This window comes from Hyla sarda, chromosome 4 (assembly GCF_029499605.1).
Source record: "Hyla sarda isolate aHylSar1 chromosome 4, aHylSar1.hap1, whole genome shotgun sequence".
Classification (NCBI taxonomy): Eukaryota; Metazoa; Chordata; class Amphibia; order Anura; family Hylidae; genus Hyla; species Hyla sarda.
In genome coordinates this window covers 165,462,127-165,482,207 of record NC_079192.1, presented here as the reverse complement: position 1 = coordinate 165,482,207, position 20,081 = coordinate 165,462,127, and the positions used below count along the sequence as shown (strand labels likewise).

At 40.7% G+C, this 20,081-nt stretch overlaps 1 protein-coding gene across 5 annotated transcripts in view; it reads left to right on the top strand.

The window, feature by feature from the left end:
- Window positions 1–20,081, top strand: part of C4H15orf39 (chromosome 4 C15orf39 homolog) — a 175,591-nt gene that overhangs the window by 125,907 nt on the left and 29,603 nt on the right. For 3 of the 5 annotated variants that reach the window (XM_056572602.1, XM_056572603.1, XM_056572601.1), the window contains one exon: window positions 475–4,321. In XM_056572602.1, the coding sequence (XP_056428577.1) occupies window positions 532–4,321 (3,790 nt within the window). In that variant the 5' untranslated portion in view covers window positions 475–531. Of the gene's footprint in view, window positions 1–474; window positions 4,322–12,943; window positions 12,978–20,081 lie in introns of all 5 variants that reach the window. The other 2 variants (XM_056572604.1, XM_056572605.1) reach the window with 1 other exon arrangement.

Here is a 20,081-nt window from a genome sequence, read left to right as displayed (position 1 = left end):
TATATATATCAACTGGCTCCAGAAAGTTAAACAGATTTGTATATTACTTCTATAAAAAAAATCTTAATCCTTTCAGTACTTATGAGCTTCTGAAGTTAAGGTTGTTCTTTTCTGTCTAAATCCTCTCTGATGACACCTGTCTCGGGAAACACCCAGTTTAGACGCAAATCCCCAAATCTGTTTAACTTTTTGGAGCCAGTTGATATATATCAAAAAGTTTTTGCCTGGAATACCCCTTTAAGCAACTTTACTCCTCCAATGTGATAGTTTTTTTTTTTCTGTTAGTTTGTTGTAGATTTTTGGTGAAATATTTTTTTTTTAACCTATATAGAATACCAGCAATATTCCATCTGGGTCATTTTTTTATGCCAAAGAATATCAATAATATATAATTTGTTGACATATTTGCTATGTGAATGCTCTTGTTAATCATGAATTTTGCAATGTTATTAATTTTCATATTTTCTTTTACAGGGAATGGGAATTGTTTCACAAAAGGGGTTTTAAGAACAATATCAATTTGTATTTGTAATGGCTGGAAAAAGACACTTTAGCACTGTGGACCATATGACTCACAATAAGTTATCTCGGTTGGAGTTTGCACCACAGCGTTCTACAGCTTGTTTTGGGATTACAAATCCGCAAGATCTGCAGACATGTCAGAACTTCATGGCCTATCCTGTACCTGATATTAAAGCGCATGGATCTTCTAATCCCTGGAGCTCTAAAGTAGCATATCTGCAGTATGCAGGCAGTGCCCTAAATGATCATCTAAAAACTAGAGAAGCTTCACTAAAGTATCAAAGATCAAATGCTGAACGACAGCATAAACCTTTGCAACTGTCAGATAATACAAATAATCAGGTTCCACTTCAAAGTCCTGTACATAGTTATCATATGTCATACCCACGCGCATGCCCTCCAATTGCAATGCCCAGGCCTGTTTACAGAAGTCAAAACAAGTTTATGGATGCGGCATATGGTTCAAGAGGTTTTCAATCTCTTGGTGTCTGTGTAGCATCTCAGCCCCTATGTCCATCTACTGTAGAATGGAATTCTGCTAAATTTACCCATTCCTCTCCTCCTTCTCCATCTGGAACAAAGAAGCACTTATCTACCGCTAGCACTTACCCTGAGGTAGCTGGGAGCCCGTCCTCTCGATCTCAGGTCTTACAGGAGCAAAGTCCTGTTTATAGACACAGGGCTGATATGAGTCTTGCAGTAGGTGTTTCATCAACATGTTCCCAAAAAGACATTTTCACAGATGCCTGCCAGACTGTTGCTCAACAAAATATTCAGCTTCTCTATGCTGAAGGCAATGTACCTTTTGGAAGGCAACGAACATCGGCCTTTACCACTCCTTCTCCACAACACAATAGACCTAGAGCCTATCAAGGTAGCCTAGATTGTCGAATGGGGAATTTGTATTCAAAAAATCCTTACAGTAATACAATGAACAATATACACCAAAGATCCTCTCAATTTTCTTGCAATATGGACTTTACAGAAGTACCCCACAATGTAAGAGGGAGTTCAGTTTATCCTAACCGACCACAACACATGCATTCAGGATATGTGAATGCAGAGCTGAGAGTACAAATGTCTCACCTTGATGGAACTGCACAACATAGTGAGAGATCATTCCAAGTGAACCCAAGTACACACAAGACCATTGAAAGGATTCCTGAAAGCTCACCTCAGCGAAATGAGAATTTGTGGGCACAATCTGGTCCAATAAACAGAGAGCTATGTGAGACATCTAGCAGTGCAGACAAAGAAATGTTATTTGACTCAACCTCAACTAATAGGAGTTTGCAAGAAAGGACCGTTTATCAAGATCCCTTTGTACGACAGAGTGTACATACTTCATTTGTTCAAGAAAGTAGCAGTTCCGTTAAAATGCCAATTGTCTCCAGTCATGAACTTTTATCTGGTCAACATTCCAGTAGCCATTCAGTTACTTTAGAGGCATCCTCATTGCATAGCTCCCTCCATTCTTTTGAAGGTGGAGCTACAGGTATTCGAATAGTAGAAAATGCTACTATAAGTAATAGCAGTAGATCACACCTACATCTAGAACATGCAGAATCAACTGTTCCTAGCTCTTCTGTTGTGTCTGGTGTTGGCAGCCAGTATCAAATAAATTATAACAATGTGAGATCAGGACATGATATAGCTGCATTAGTGTCTCCAAACTGTGAACTTCCAGGCAGTAATGTGGTAAATGCTGATGATCCAAAATCTGCTTCTACTTCTGTCAATGAGGATTTGAATATTGATAATCCAAAATCCCCACCAATGCCAGTTATTAATGATGTGTTCAGTCTAGCCCCCTACCGTGCTTATTTAGAAGGAAAAGCCCCACATCCTTTTTCTCTAAATCAAGAATCCGAAGTGGAAGATATAGCATCTACTTCTGCTTTCCTTGAGGCTCCTTTTTCTGAAGATAAAACAAAAAAAGCTGAGGACATTTCTAGTACCACTAAAGTAGTAAATGCTGACAATGCAAAAGTTGTAAAAATTCTAAATGGAGAATGTGTGCAAACTGGAGAACAAGAAGTCTTCATGCAAAATATAGGTGGAGAATCTGTGGTTCTAGATCTTAGTCTGAAGAAGTTACCTCAGACCAGTTCCTCTCTTTGTGCCCAGCTGGATTTTCCTTGGTATGACAAGGAATCCTTGCCTGCTGTTGCTGCAAACAAATTACCTAGTAAAGCACAAAAACAAATTCAGGTTCAAGAAGGATACATGGCTTCAGACACCAGCAGAATTTTTCACTTGGATCAGGTAAGAGATTCCTTTCAAGCCTCTAAAATAATTGTTGAATCAAGTCAAGACAGACTGCCCTCCTTAGGCCAAGAGAAAAAACTGTCAACTGAAAACATTCTCCCTCAGACCCCCAAAGCCTTTCCCTGGCAGCATCAGGAGAATTGCCAGTCTCAAGCTACAGAAACACAAAAGAACAAGTTAGGGGAAAGCTCTGTGTCCTTGGCCAGCAATCGCATGTCCAACCAACTGGAGTGTAACTATTCTCGAGATACAGAGAGATCGCTCAGCCAGCATCAAAAAAGTTCCTTACCTCAGATGATTGACCGTTTACCACAACAATCTCAGAAGAATCTCCCATCTCAAGACTATACAAGCAAACTCCATAATTTTCAGGACAGTTACAAATTCCATTCCAACAAAAGCCTATCCTGTCATCCTCAGGATAGCTCTTCTCAGGTACCCAAAAGCTTGCCACAACAAGAACCTTCCAGTAACACACATCAGACCTTAAGGACTGTACCTGTTCATACTTCGGTACAACATCCTAGTCTCTCAGATGTTTCAGTCTTTGTAAATACCATGAAATCCCAAACCACCATTCTGCCTGTTATACTTGGCTCTCACCCTGCTGTTTACTTCACTAATACAATAGCATTACACACCTCCCAGCCAACATCTGTAGAGAGACCTATACAAATTGCAAGAAGTTCCTTTGAATCGTGTCATTCATTGTCTTCACCGTCAAGTTCAGAGAATGAAAGTAATGGCTTCCAAAGTTCAAAATCATTCATGTTTCGGAAGTACAAAATGAAAAAGTTTTCCTCTGAGGAACAGACTCATAGAGTTAATATTGACTCTGCTGCCCAAAATATGTCTAATCTGTTTTCACCTGATACCATGCAGTCTCTGCCTCCAAGTGCTCCTGAATCTTCTCCAGCACTAGGGGAAGCTAATGTATCCTTGGCAAGTGTTGGTGAACCTTCTCTTAGTAGTTCTGAAAAGCAGTTTCGTGAACTTCATCATTCTGTGCACACAGCTATTACTAGTGCTGTTGCTAGGGCTCCTTCCAGCTTGCTTGAGGACTGGCTATCAAAAACCAAGGTTGAAGAGACCAGCAAGACACTTGTTAAGACTAAGAATAGTTTTAGGTCAAATGATCACTCCTCAGACTTGCCAGGCGAAGATATATGGCTTGCTTTCGATGGAGTTCGTTTACTACTTCATAAGCTGCTATCCCAGTTGGAAACGTTCATGTTTACTCGAAGATGCCCATTTTCACATGTCATACGAGCTGGTGCAATCTTTATCCCTATTTATATGGTAAAGGAAGTTTTGTTTCCAGAGTTGTTGGGTCCTGCAGTAGATAAAATTTTGCAGAAGCATAAAGTAGAACTTCGTCCCACCACTTTATCTGAAGAAAAATTACTCAGAGAGACTGAGCTTAAAGAATGTCCTTCCCGTATGTTAAAACTACTGGCCCTTAAGCAGCTTCCTGATGTTTATCCAGATTTACTATGTCTCTTTTGTAGACACACCATACAACAGGAGCTCGGTAAGTATTATTTCTCTGAGGTTTGTCTGCAATTGAATTTGGCACAAAATAACATTCTGCTTTTATAACTTAGCTCATTTAGTAGCAATCCTCTTAACTTCTGCTTCATTGAAAGTTCCCATTAAATGTTTATATTTGCCAATGCAGTTTGAAGAGCATATTCTCCTGTAGAAAAATTGCAGTCTATAATGTAGAGAAGTTTATATCCCAATGATGGCAATTTTTTATTTTTTTTTTGCAAAATGGAGGGGTGCATCTTGCTACAACAGACTAACTTCACAATCTTAACTACATATGAAATAAGGTCTCCTAAATAATTTGACTTAATTTTTGATCATACATTTTATTAGTATGCTTTAAATCTTCCAAAATTGAAAAGAATGGTCAGTAGAATTAGTGGATTTACTGATATTTTCTTTAGGATCAGTAACTGAGAAATCTTAACAAAATAGGCTTACTTGTTCTTTAAAGGATATTTAAATCTATGCTATTTCTGCTTTGTTCTGTAATGTTTATATCATTTTCTATAGTGATATTTTTTTACAGATTGGTGAAATTCATTAAGCTCAGCAATTTATTTTAGGCTAGGGAGAATGTGTTTTTTTTCTTCTTCGTTAAAGGTGGTTATTCGGTGGGAGGGTTAAACCTCTACTTACCTTCAGCACGCCTGCGGTTCCCTACAGTGTCATGCTTCAATTCCTGGTCTGATCCTCTTTCTCCTTCTGGGGGTCAGCATGTCACGCATCAGGTCACCTAACCACTGAACACAGCGATGTCCTGCCTTGGCCAATGATAAGCTGACCGGCAGTGTGACCTATTGGGCCAGGCTCCAGTCATCTTCCTGGTGCCCGGGTCCAATATGTCACACTTCCTGCCCGCCTGTCACTGGCCCAGGCAAGACTTTGCTGTGATTAGCTCAGTTCAGCATGACTTGTCTCCCCACAGAAGCAGGAAGAGGACTGGACCAGAGCAGGACACCAGAGGCACAGAGAGTGGAGCTGGAGGTGAGCAGAGGTTTAGCCACATTCATGTAATGTTTCAAATCTTTGCTGTTTAAAGGAGATGTCCTGTTAAGCACTTTTTTGTGGCATTATGCCCAGGCTGCCAGCGATCAAAACAACAAACTGAACTTGCCTGCCACCGTTCCCTCAGTGCCCCGGTATCACTCCTCCAGTCCTCCGCTGCAGTCTTCTTCCTGGTTGCCCATGGCCAACTAGTCTTCACACTGCTGGCACTAGCGGCACTGATGTCACGCATCTGCCAGCGATAGGTTGAGTGGCAGTGTGATGCATGGAGCCCAGCGGTCAGGAAAATGATGTCATCGGAGGATTGGAACAGTAATACCGAAGAAGGAGCAACAGCAGGTGAATTCAGTTTGTTTTAGATGCTGGCAGCCCGGGCATAATGACCTCTTAAGGACACAGCCCATTTTGGTTTTAAGGACACAGAGCGAAAAACAAAAGCAAAATGGAGTCATTGATATAATAGTAAAAAAATATATAGTTTATTGGTATACATTAAAAACCAAAAACACATATAAGGGGAAAACAATGCATCAAGAACAGGCAGCATCACCGTACTCCCTGCACCAGGGATATAAATCATGGGGCATATAACATATAGGATGGCATAATGATTAATTACACATAAGCACCCATCCGGATAAGGTAAATCAAGGTATACAAATATATGGTGTGTGTATATATATATATATATCGAGTGCATATAGCAATAAGGTGCTCAATGTCGGTACACATATAATATACCCAGTAAAGTGCATAGAATGATAAGCAATAAAAAGAACAATACCCACATAGGACCGAGGTGGTCACTGAGATGATGCAGGGGCCGGGATGATGCCACCCCAACGCGCGTTTCGGCACGCTGACCTTCGTCCGGGAGTGTCGAACTTCAGTGTGCCGTAACGCGCGTTGGAGCGGCGTCATCCCGGCCCCTGCATCATCTCAGTGACCACCTCTGTCCTATGTGGGTATGGTTCTTTTTATTGCTTATCATCATTCTAAGCACTTTACTGGGTATATTATATGTGTACCGACATTGAGCACCTTATTGCTATATGCACTCGAGATATCTTTATCTATATATATATAGTATACCATATATTTTTATACCTTTATTTACCTTATTGGGATGGGTGCTTGTGTGTAATTAATCATTATGCCATCCTATATGTTGTTTTCCCCTTATATTTGTGTTTTTGGTTTTTAAAGTATACCAATAAACTATAATTTTTTTACTATTATATCAATGACTCCATTTTGCTTTTGTTTTTTGGTTGGTGATATTACTCGCAGTCTTATAACATTTATGGGCAGTATACAAATTTTCTGAGGGGGTGTTACAGTAGTCTTTTTGTTTTGTCTACTACACACTTACTACCTCTCAGCATTTTCTGTCTAGCTTTCTTTGTTGTTTTTAAGGACACAGCCAGATTAATTTTTTTCCTTCTCGCTTTCTAAGAGCCATAACTTTTTGATTTTACCATAAAATGTACCATGCCCATACCTATGGTTACATACTTTACTATTACCAAACTGCTTTTTAAAAAAACAAAAACAAAATTAGTATGTTTAAAATCGCCCTATCTGACCCCTATAACTTTCTCAATTTTCAATATGCAGAGCTATATAAGGGCTCATTTTTTTTGCGCTGTGATCCAGTTTTTTAGTTCCACTTTTGCTTGAATGTGGATTTTTAACCCTTTTTTTCCCGCTTTTCTGGAATGTGATCAAAAAGTCGTCTGTGTTTTTTCTTTTATGTTTAAGTCATCACATGATCATAAATATAAAATTTTAATAGTTTGGACATTTACACAGGCATCAATACCAAATATGTTTCGTTTTTATTTTTATCTTACACGTTATTCTTTGGCAGAAGGGCTTATTCACATTTTCCAGCCTTTTTATTTATTTATTTATTTATTTATTTAATTTTTATAAATTTTTTTATGTCCACATAAAAGACTATTTAAAGCAATCATTAGATTGCTTTTACTAATAACTGCTATGCATAGGCTGTTTGGCGATCTACTTCTCAGGCATTTGGACTGATCGGACACCCGTTGCCAGCTCCAAATCTGCTGTGTGACGACTCCGGCCCCATAGTCATCACACAGCAGATTCGGAGCTGGCAGCATGGCGTGCAGCTCCCAGAGGTGGGTGCTGAATGCAAGATTGCGGGCGGGGGTCCCCAGCGGCAGGACCCCCGCGGTCAGACATCTTATCCCCTATCCTTTGCATAGGGGATAAGATGTCTTATGGCTGGAGTACCCCTTTAACCCCTTAAGGACCGGAGGTTTTTCCGTTTTTGCATTTTCGTTTTTTGCTCCTTGCCTTTAAAAAATCATAACTCTTTCAAATTTACACCTAAAAATCCATATGATGGCTTATTTTTTGCGCCACCAATTCTACTTTGTAATGACGTCAGTCATTTTGCCCAAAAATCTATGGTGAAGCGGGAAAAAAAATCATTGTGCGACAAAATTGAAAAAAAAACGCTGTTTTGTAACTTTTGGGGGCTTCCGTTTCTACGTAGTACATTTTTCGGTAAAAATGACACCTGATATGTATTCTGTAGGTCCATACGATTAAAATGATACCCTACTTATATAGGTTTGATTTTGTCGGACTTCTGTAAAAAATCATAACTACATGCAGGAAAATTAATACGTTTAAAATTGTCATCTTCTGACCCCTATAACTTTTTTATTTTTCCGTGTATGGGGCGGTATGAGGGCTCATTTTTTGCGCCGTGATCTGAAGTTTTTAACGGTACCATTTTTGTATTGATAGGACTTATTAATCACTTTTTATTCATTTTTAAATGATATAAAAAGTGACCAAAAATTCACTATTTTGGACTTTGGAATTTTTTTGCGCGCACGCCATTGACCGAGCTGTTTAATTAATGATATATTTTTATAATTCGGACATTTCCGCACGCGGTGATACCACATATGTTTATTTTAATTTTTATTTACACTGTGTTTTTTTTTTTATTGGAAAAGGGGGGTGATTCAAACTTTTAATAGGGGAGGAGTTAAATGATCTTTATTCACTTTTTTTTTTCACTTTTTTTGTGCAGTGTTATAGGTCCCATAGGGACCTATAACACTGCACACACTGATCTTCTATGTTGATCACTGGTTTCTCATAAGAAACCAGTGATCAGCGATTCTGCCGCATGACTGCTCATGCCTGGATCTCAGGCACTGAGCAGTCATTCGGCGATCGGACAGCGAGGAGGCAGGAAGGGGCCCTCCCGCTGTCCTGTCAGCTGTTCGGGATGCCGCGATTAGCCGCGGCTATCCCGAACAGCCCGACTGAGATAGCCGGGAACTTTCACTTTCACTTTTAGCCGCGCGGCTCAGCTTTGAGCGCGCGGCTAAAGGGTTAATAGCGCGCGGCGCCGCGATCGGCGCTGCGCGCTATTAGAGGCGGGTCCCGGCTTCACTATGACGCCGGGCCCGCCATGATATGACGCGGGGTTACTGTGTAACCCCGCGTTATATCAGAAGAGCAGGACCAAGGACGTACCGGTACGTCCTTGGTCCTTAAGGGGTTAAGGGGTTAATATCAATAAGGTTGGCTACACTTTTGTGTCCTGCAAAACAATCCTTGTATGTTCATGAAGCAGATCCACTGAGCAAAAATGCTCTCTCTAGTAGACTTAATTTGGTTTATTAATCTATGACAGTGCTGCAGGTGAGCAGTATTTGCAAAATGCCTTTTTTTGTAGGTGTCCTGATGTATACTGCTTGTGAACGTTATGGGGGAGATTTATCAAAACCTGTCCAGAGGAAAAGTTTGAGTTGCCCATAGCAGCCAATCGGATTGCGTCTTTCATTTTCAGAGCCCTTTTAAAAAAAATTTAAGAAGCGATCTGATTGGTTGCTATGGGCAACTCAGCAACTTCTATTTGCAAATTATGGTGAAAAATAAGTATTTGGTCACCTACAAACAAGTAAGATTTCTGGCTCTCACAGACCTGTAACTTCTTTAAGAGTCTCCTCTGTCCTCCACTCATTACCTGTATTAATGGTACCTGTTTGAACTTATCAGTATAAAAGACACCTGGCCACAACCTCAAACAGTCACACTCCAAACTCCACTAAGGCCAAGACCAAAGAGCTGTCGAATGACACCAGAAACAAAATTGTAGACCTGCCCCAGGCTTGGAAGACTGAATCTGCAATAGGCAAGCAGCTTGATGTGAAGAAATCAACTGTAATTCTTAGAAAAAAAGAAGACATACAAGACCACTAATTATCCATCTTGATCTGGGGCTACACGCAAGATCTCACCCCGTGGTGTCAAAATGATCACAAGGACAGTGAGCAAAAATCCCAGAACCACATGGGGGAACTAGTGAATGACCTGCAGAAAGCTGGGACCAAAGTAAAAAAAGGCTACCATCAGTAACACACTACCCCGCCAGGGACTCAAATCATGCAATGCCAGACGTGTCCCCCTGCTTAAGCCAGTACACATCCTGGCCCATCTGAAGTTTACTGGAGAGCAATTGGATTATCCAGAAGAGGATTGGGAGAATGTAATATGAAACCAGAGTAGAACTTTTTGGTAAAAACTCAACTCGTCATGTTTGGAGGTGAGAGAATGCGGAGTTGCATCCAAAGAACACCATATGTACTGTGAAACATGAGGGGGTGGAAAGGGCTGTTTTTCAGCAAAGGGAACAGGACAACTGATCCGTGTAAAGGAAAGAATGAATGGGGCCATGTATCGTGGGATTTTGAGGGAAAACCTCCTTCCATTGGCAAGGGCATTGAAGATGAAACATGGCTGGGTCTTTCAGCATGACGAGGATACCAAACACACTGCCCGGGTAACGAAGGAGTTGCTTTGTAAGAAGCATTTCAAGGTCCTGGAGTGGCCTAGCCAGTCCCCAGATCTCAACCCCATAGAAAACCTTTGGAGGGAGTTGAAAGTCCGTGTTGCCCAGCGACAACCCCAAAACATCACTGCTCTAGAGGAGATCTGCATGGAGGAATGGGCCGAAGTACCAGCAGCAGTGTGTGAGAACCTTGTGAAGACTTACAGAAAACATTTGACCTCTGTCATTGCCAACAAAGGGTATATAGCAAAGTATTGAGATGAACTTTTGTAATTGACCAAATACTTATTTTCCACCATAATTTGCAAATACATTATTAAAAAATCAGACAATGTGATTTTATGGATTTTTTTTCTCTCATTATGCCTCTCATAGTTGAGGTATATCTGAAAATTACAGGTCTCTCTCATCTTTTTAAGTGGGAGAACTTGCACAGTTGGTGGCTGAATAAATACTTTTTTGCCCCACTGTACATTGGTTAAAAAAGGTGTATATTTTTGGGAAAAAAGGTGTATATTTTTGGGTGAAAAAATTCTGTTCTGTCCGTGCAGCTATTGCTTGTGTGCAATGACAAAATTCAGGAAGTGGGCGGACAAGTGTGGGCTCTGTGCACTGGGAACAAGTGTGGGCTCTGTGCACTGAGGCTCTGTGACATGCTCCCCACTCACATAGCAGGCTGATTGACAAGCCAAGAGCCTGCACAGAGCCCCGCTTGTCCTGCCCACATTTCTTGTATTTTGACTCCACAGATACACAAACACATTAGCTGCAGACACTGCTTGTTTACCCAAAAATCTACAAATATTGTAACCAATTTGTATTACAAATATACATTATAATGGTATTATCTATATTATATCAAATGTTTTTGAAAACGACAGGTACATTTTAAAGTCAACCTGTCAAGTGCATCATATCGACCGAACCACAGGTAGCATACAATAGACACAGGCTCCCCAACTGCAGTGACTAGGATATTCTCTAAAATGTTGCAGCCCTGCTGGGCTTGATTTGCAGGTCCCTTCCATTGTTGTGTATAGCAAGAAACCTGTCATTTTTGGGATAGAACAGGGATACCAGGACAGCAGTGATGAGGCAGGAGGTAAGTGTGTGTTTTTTTTTTTTTTTTTTTTTTTTTTTTATGCAAATAGGTTTTAACAAAAAATAAAAATGAAAGGCATATAACCCCTTTTAAAGGGGTACTCTGTTGGAAAACAATTTATTTTAAATCAACTGGTGCCAGAAAGTTATACAGAGTTGTAAATTACTTCTATTAAAAAAATCTTAATCATTCCAGTACTTATCAGCTGCTGTATACTACAGAGAAAGTTATTTTCTTTTTGAATTTCTTCTCTGTCTAACCACAGTGATCTCTGCTAACACTTCTGTCCATGTCAGGAACTGTCCAGAGCAGGATATGTTTGTTAGGAGGTCAGACAGAAAAGAAATTCAAAAAGAAAAGAACTTTCTCTGGAGTATACAGTTCTGATAAGTACTGGAAGGATTAAGATTTTGTAATAGAAATAATTTACACATCTGTTTAACTTTCTGGCACCAGTTGATTTAAAATAAATTGTTTTCCACCGGAGTACCCCTTCAAATAGCACCTCTAATACTTGTAATAAATGTGAGGACCTCCATGTCACTACGTTTTATTCTGCTTATCTTATGTTTTATTTAACTAGAACAATGTTTACTTTATTTTAAAATTTAGAATTAAATGAGCTTAGAGATTTAACAGCTTTAAAAATTGCAAACCTTGGGTGGTCAACAATTTATTTTAAATGAACTGGTGCCAGAAAGTTAAACAGATTTGTAAATGACGTCTATTAAAAAATCTTTAACCATCCAGTACTTTTTAGCAGCTGTATACTACAGAGGAAATTCTTTTTTATTTTTGAGTTTCTTTTTTGTCTTGTCCACAGTGTTCTCTGCTAGCACCTCTGTCTGTGCCAGGAACTGTCCAGAGCAGCATAGATTTGCTATGGGGGATTTTCTCCTGCTCTGGACAGTTCCTCATACGGGCATCAGGTGTCAGCAGAGAGCACTGTGGACAAGACAAAAAAAGAAATTCAAAAAGAAAAGAATTTCCTCTAGCATACAGCTGCTAAAAAGTACTGGAAGGGTAAAGATTTTTTTTCTATAGAAGTCATTTACAAATCTGTTTTAACTTTCTGGCACCAGTTGATTTAAAAAAATAAAATAAAATGTTTTTTTCCACCGGAGTATCCCTTTAAATGTACTGCTGCATGACACTGCTATACCTTTTGCTTGGCTTGGCTTTGAACCTGGGTGTACAACTCCAGCCTTTATCTTTTGGACATGAAATCTTGCCCACTATTTCTAATTACTAACAAAGCTGTCATTCATTCTCATCAGGCGGTATTCACATCTGTATTGCAGAAGGAAAACACAACATATGTCATTATTTCTGTCAAAGAGAAGGACACCATGGCAGAAGTCGCTCGATCCCATCCCAGATCAATGGAGGGATCCAGCACTTCATTTTTATTTTTTATTTATTTTTTGCTCCTATGACAGAACAGAAGAACTGCAATGACAGCACAGATGTGTACCATGACTCCATATCTTTGACTTAACAGGAATATACATTTTATAAATAAAAAAAAGTTATAAAATAACTGATCTCTAATGCCTGGAGTTGTGTACCCTGTGACTGACCACAGGGGGTTTTCCTTTCTTTCCTAAACTCTTTGGGCTCACATCCCTATACTTTATATCTTCCAGGTTCCCGCACACAGTCTGGGCTGCATACACTCAAGTACGTATGCGATCTTTGCGAATGACACTACTTAGGGGGTTATAGAACTGTGTAGTTTGTAAGTGCCAATGTGAACAAATTTGTCTATATTTGAATGTTTATTTTATTCGGCCGATTAATACTTTATAAAATCATCTGTGTTCATGCCACAGGGCAAAGGTAAATTTTTCCATGAAAAGGCTAATTTCATTTTCATTAAAGGGGTTGTCCAGTGGACATCAACTATGCCCTTTCTGCCTATTAAAACAATGACACCTTTTACTTTCCTTTCTCCTCTTCCTCAAAGCCTCAGGTGTCAGGGCACCCTGGCTGGTGACACTTCTTTCCCCCGAGCTGCAGAGCATAGACTCGTCAGCAGGAAAAAATGACATTGCTGCTGGCCAATCAATGTGCAGTGGCTTCTGCAGCATTCATTCATTTTTTTTTTTTTTTTTTTGGGGGAGGCGCACACTGGGGGTGAGAAAATAAAGCATGGGGTAGGGGACAATTATAAAGCTACATACTGTATATGCCACCCACTGTGCCACCAGAATATAATAGTGCCCCACATTGTTCCTCCTGAATATCATAGTTCCACACATTGTGCTGCCAGAACATAATAGGGCCACGCATCGTGCTGTCAGGATATCCTATTGCCACACACTGTGCCCCTTGGATATAATAAAGTCATACACTGTGCTGCCTGGAAATAGGTAGCCTGGGGACATTATATTAAAAAGAAATTCCACTGGACAAACCTTTTTAAGGACCCCTTTTGTCTATAGCCTTCACCTGTGGCCAACAGGTGATGGGCAAAATTATACAATCAAGGATTGTGTTTTACACACCACCGTTCACACCTTCTGACTACATAATCTGGTCCATTAACTGATAGTCACTCCTATTATTTAAATCAATTTCACACCCACCTGACTGATTCCCTGAACTGTCAAACAAGCTATAAACCCTTACATCTTGGGAACCGGCAGGCATATCAAGATGATGTAGCCCTAGACACCCTAAGCTATTTAATCACTTTATAATATATGCACATTTTCATATGTGAAATGTACGTATGTACCTAGATTATGCATTTGTTTACTCATGTCCCCCCAAATGTAAATTCCAAAGTGCTCTGTATACAGTAGACCTTTTTAAAGGAAAACTGACATCACACGCACTAACCTGTTAACACGGTAACGGTGCAGGTGATGCTGATTTTAATGCAGTAGTAGTATAGTTTAAAGATATAAATATTCTTTCTTACTCTAAGTTCTATAAGTTTAAAGAATTACCCCAAGACAAAGTACAGCTGTGGCAAACATTAGTGTGTGTGTGTGTGTGTATATGTGTATATACAGTTGCAAGAAAAAGTATGTGAACCCTTGGGAATTATATGAATTTCTGCACAAATTGGTCATAAAATGTGATCTGATCTTCATCTAAGTCACAACAATAGACAATCACAGTCGGCTTAAACTAATAACACACAAATAATTAAATCTTACCATGTTTTTTTGTTAACACACCATATAAACATTCACAGTGCAGTTGGAAAAAGTATGTGAACACCTAATGAAATCTCCAGGAGCTAATTGGAGTGAGGTATCATCGAACTGGAGTCCAATCAATGAGATTAGATTGGAGGTGTTGGTTACAGCTGTCCTGCCCTATAAAAAAAAAAACACCCACCAGTTCTGGGTTTGCTTTTCACAAGAATCATTGCCTGATGTGAATGATGCCTCGCACAAAAGAGCTCTCAGTAGACCTACGATTAAGAATTGTTGACTTGCATAAAGCTGGAAAGGGTTATAAAATTATCTCCAAAAATCTTGCTGTTCATCAGTCCACGGTAAGACAAATTGTCTATAAATGGATAAAGTTTAGCACTGCTGCTACTGTCTAGGAGTGGCCATCCTGTAAAGATGACTGCAAGAGCACAGCGTAGACTGCTCAATGAGATGAAGAAGATTCCTAGAGTGTCTGCTAAAGACTTACAAAAGTCTCTGGCATATGCTAACATCTCTGTTACTGAATCTATGATGCGTAAAACACTAATCAAGAATGGATTTCATGGGAGAATACCACAGAGAAAGCCACTGCTGTCCAAAAAAAACCTTAACAGTTTGCACAAGAGCACTGGATGTTCCACAGCAGTACTGGCAACATTTTCTGTGGACAGATGAAACCAAAGTTGAGTTGTTTGGAAGAATCACACAACACTGTGTGGAGAAAAAGAGGCATATCACACCAACATCAAAACCTCATCCCGACTGTGAAGTATGGTGATGGGGGCATCATGGTTTGGGGCTGCTTTGCTGCATCAGGGCCTGGATGGATTGCTATCATCGAAGGAAAAATGAATTCCCAAGTTTATCAAGACATTTTGCAGGAGGACTTAAGGCCATCTGTCCACCAGCTGAAGCTCAACAGAAGGATATTGCAACAGGAACACAACCCAAAGCATAGAAGTAAATCAACAACAGAATGGCTTAAACAGAAGAAAATATACCTTCAAAGTCCTGACCTCGACCCGATTGAGATGCTGTGGCATGACCTCAAGAAAGCGAATCAGACATCCCAAGAATATTGCTCAACTGAAACTGTTCTGTAAAGAGGAATGGTCAAGAATTACTCCTGACCGTTGTGCACGTCTGATTTGCAACTACTTGGTTGAAATTATTGCTGCCAAAGGAGTGTTATGGTCACGACAGGTGGTGGATCCTCTGGGCCTGTGTGGATGATGACGTGAGCCTTGCCAGGGAGCGGAGTCTAAGATGCTGCTGGTTTTCACCAGAGCCCACCGCAAAGCGGGATGATCTTGCTGCGGCAGGCGGCATCCAGTTCGCTACTCCTGGACTCGTCCACACAGGTAGCTGGGAGGTGGCGTTGCACAGAAGAAGACTGGCAGGATGTGGCAAGATGGCAGTAGGTCAGGGCAGGAACACAGGTGCAGGGTAGTAAGGTACATGGGACACGGGACTTTCACAATGGCAATAGACAACCAAAGATGCAGCAGGGAACCAAGGGAGGAGCTGATATTTTAGGACAGGGTGCAGATGTAGACACTAGACTAAATGAGCACTGTCCCTTTAAGAGTGAGTGCTCCAGCGTGTGCGTGCCCTAGAAGGTGGGGGTATGTGCACCGGAGCTGCGAGGACAGGGAGGTGAGTGACAGGCTGGGATTTGCATGCTAGTGCGTCCCGCGATGCGAATCCCAACCCCACCGGCAGCGGGGACATGACAGAGCGTGTCTGGCCAAAGCACGGATGTTACAAGGAGGTTCAACTAGTTATTAAATCCAAGGGTTCACATACTTTTTTTAATCTGCACTGTGAATTTTTATATGGTGTGTTCAATAAAAACATGGTAACTGTAATTCTTTTTTTTTATCCAAAGACGCCATATTCTCGGTCTAAGTGTCTGCATTCTATCATTCTTGTTTTTTTACATAACTCCTGAACTTATGGACTAGAGACGATTGGTGCCTTATCTTCAAGGATGCAGGATGCAGACACTCTTATCTTTTTCTACCCCAGATGTTTCCTTGAAACAATGGTACATTATATTTCAGCTTAAGCTATGTATCTTTGTATCCAACTTTCTGCTGACTATGCAAATGATTTATGGTTTCCTGTGTTTGTACAATGTAAAGTTTACTGCGCATGCCTTATTGAAAATCGAGTATATAAGAAAATACACTCGAGAAGAGTGTTAGACTTGTACTGCCCTCGGCTTAGAGACAGCACTTGTGTCTGTGTCTTGATTTGAGTGGCAGGGTGGCGTTGGGAGGAAAGTAGGGTGACTGCAGCCCCTTACAAGCCTTCCACACACTAATTGGGCATCCACTGATAGAAGACGTCTCGACCCTAACAGTAAACTTTAATTCTTTGTGTGTTATTAGTTTAAGCAGACTGTGATTGTCTATTGTTGTGACTTAGATGAAGATCAGATCACATTTTATGACCAATTTGGGCAAAAATCCATATAATTCCAAAGGGTTCACATACTTTTTCTTGCAACTGTGTGTATATATAGATACACTGCTCAAAAAACTAAAGGGAGCACTAAGATAACACATCCTAGATCTGAATGAATTAACTAATCATATGAAATACTTTCATCTTTACATAGTGGAATGTGCTGACAACAAAATCACACAAAAAGTATCAATGGAAATCAAATTTATCAACCCATGGAGGTCTGGATATGGAGTCACACTCAAAATCAAAGTGGGAAACCACACTACGGGCTGATCCAACTTTGATGTAATGTTCTTATAACAAGTCAAAATGAGGCTCAATATTGTGTGTGGCCTCCACATGCCCGTATGATCTCCCTACAATGCCTGGGCATGCTCCCGATGAGGTGACGTTGAGTCTGTTGTGCATCGTGTGGCGTTGGTGGATGAAGCGAGACATGATGTTCCAGAGGTGCTCAATCGGATTCAGGTCTGGGAAAGGGCGGGCCAGTCCATAGCATCAATGCCTTCCTCTTGCAGGAACGGCTGACACATTCCAGCCACATGAAGTCTAGCATTGTCTTGCATTAGGAGGAACCCAGGGCTAACCACACCAGCATATGGTCTCACAAGGGGTCTGAGGATTGCATCTCGGTACCTAATGGTAGTCAGGCTACCTCTGGCAAGCACATGGAGGGCTTTGCGGACCCCCAAAGAAATGCCACCCCACACCATTACTGATCCACCGCCAAACCGATCATGCTGGAGGATGTTGCAGGCACAGAACATTCTCCACGGTGTCTCCAGACTCACTTCTGTCACATTTCCTCATTGTGAACCTGCTTTCATCTGAGAAGAGCACAGGGCGCCAGTGGCGAATTTGCCAATCTTGGTGTTCTCTGGCAAATGCCAAATGTCCTGCACGGTGTTAAGCTGTAAGCCCAAAACCCACCTGTGGACGTTGGGCCCTCATACCACCCTCATGGAGTCTGTTTCTGACCCCTTGAGTGGACACATGCACATTTGTGGCCTGCTGGAAGTAATTTTGCAGGGCTCTGGCAGTGCTCCTCCTTGCACAAAGGCAGAGGTAGCGGTCCTGCTGCTGGGTTGTTGCCCTCCTACGGCCTCCTCCATGTCTCCTGATGTACTGGCCTGTCTCCTGGTAGATCCTCCATGCTCTGGACACTATTCTGGTGGACACAGCAATTCTTCTTGCCACAGCTCACATTGATGTGCCATCCTGGATGAGCTTCACTACCTGAGCCACTTGTGTGGGTTGTAGACTCATCTCATGCTACCACTAGAGTGAAAGCACTGCCAGCATTTTAAAGGCATCAAAACATTAGCCAGGAAGCATAGGAACTGAGAAGTGGTCTGCAGAACCACCCCTTTATTGGGTGTGTCTTGCTAATTGTCTATAATTTCCACCTGTCTGTTCCATTTTTCACAACAGCATGTGGAATTGATTGTCAATCAGCGTTGCTTCCTGAGTGGACAGTGTGATTGACTTGGAGTTACATTGTGTTGTTTAAGTCTTCCCTTTATTTTTTTGAGCAGTGTATATTCAATAAACTAAGAAATAATTATATTTTAATAACATTAAAATAGCAAATAGCAATAACATTAAAATAGCATAATACATTTCGCAAGAAAGTTGACCTGTCAAAAAATAAAGATTCGTAGGTTCCACGACCTTTGGCAGCAATGACAGCCTCCAAATGTTATTTGTAGCCATCTGTTAGCATCTTGCAGCTGTCTGCTGCTATTTTTTTCCACTACAGGTCTCTTAAAGGAGTACTCCAGTACTTAAAAACGTATTCCCTATCCACAGGATAGGGGATAAATGTCTGAGCACGGGGGTCTGACCGCTGGCACCCCCTGCAATTTCCTGCTCAGCAGCTCTTTAGGAGAAATCCATTTTGTTTGTTAATATAAGTTCTTCTTGTGTGCAGTGGAGGCTTGCTGCTGCTGGAGGTGGAAAGGGGGATGATAGCGGGAGAAAGTGTTGCTCATAATTATATTTAATTGTTGACACAAAATATTATTTGATTATTTAAATAAAAAATTTTAATGGCCAGAATGAGAATGTATATGTTTATGTAATTGTACCATAAAATACAGTATATGGATGAAAAAAATTATATACAGAGAGTAAAAAAAATATATGAATAGAAAAGGAATACATAAAGCCATATATTTATGGGGTGTGTGTATATATAATATATATATATTCTCTCTGTCAATTGCAATCTAACTAGAAGACTATATATACACTTTCTTTTCATTATATGTTAAAATCCACTGTATGATGCGTCCATAACTCTATTATGAAAACTGGTATTTGGTTCTGAAGCCTCCAAAATGTTAAGACTACATGGATAAATGGCACTAGGTAATTGATGTGACCTAAATCGGAAATCGCATAATCTACATACTGATTAGACCCACAATAAATGAGTTATGTTCAGATTCATTAAATCATTGAGATTGTGTACACTTAGAGATGATCTAATCCCTAAATATAAACTGGCATTGCAGGGTTCCCCAGTTTCTGCAGCTCCCAGGTCTGGGTGGACGTCACTTGTATAATGCAGCCATTTTGATTCCACATGATCACAGTGCCTCACTGTTTTGCTTTGGGAGTTTTTCTTTATTTATTTTTTATTTTTTTAAGGGAGGCGGTGTGGGGTTTTTCTCATGTTTACTGGTTGCAGACGCTTGTTTGTATGCATCCATGTTCTGTCCCTGCTCTAGCACTGTGGTGTTTCACAAACAGCAGCCCAGTGCTGGGCATTCTACCTCCCAGGATAGTGCAGCAAAGGCTAAAATTCAAGACTGTCCCATAGTTTTCACGTGATTTACTAGAAACAAGACTTATCTCCTTCTGATGTAAGAACTCCTCATCCGCAGCAAGTGGCTCCTGCACTGAGCCATCCCATTAGAGGCCATCATCGTAAGTTGAATACCTCACATGTTGAGGCCATGGCAAGTCATGGGATCACTGTATATGTATTTTATAATGTCAAATGACTGCTGTTCTGTTATAGCATTCTGTGACAGGCTGTACTAGAAGCCCTACCATGGGTGCTACAGAGGCTGTACTAGAAGCCCTACCATGGGTGCTACAGAAGCCTTTAGCTGTCCCCTAGCTGCCATGACAACTG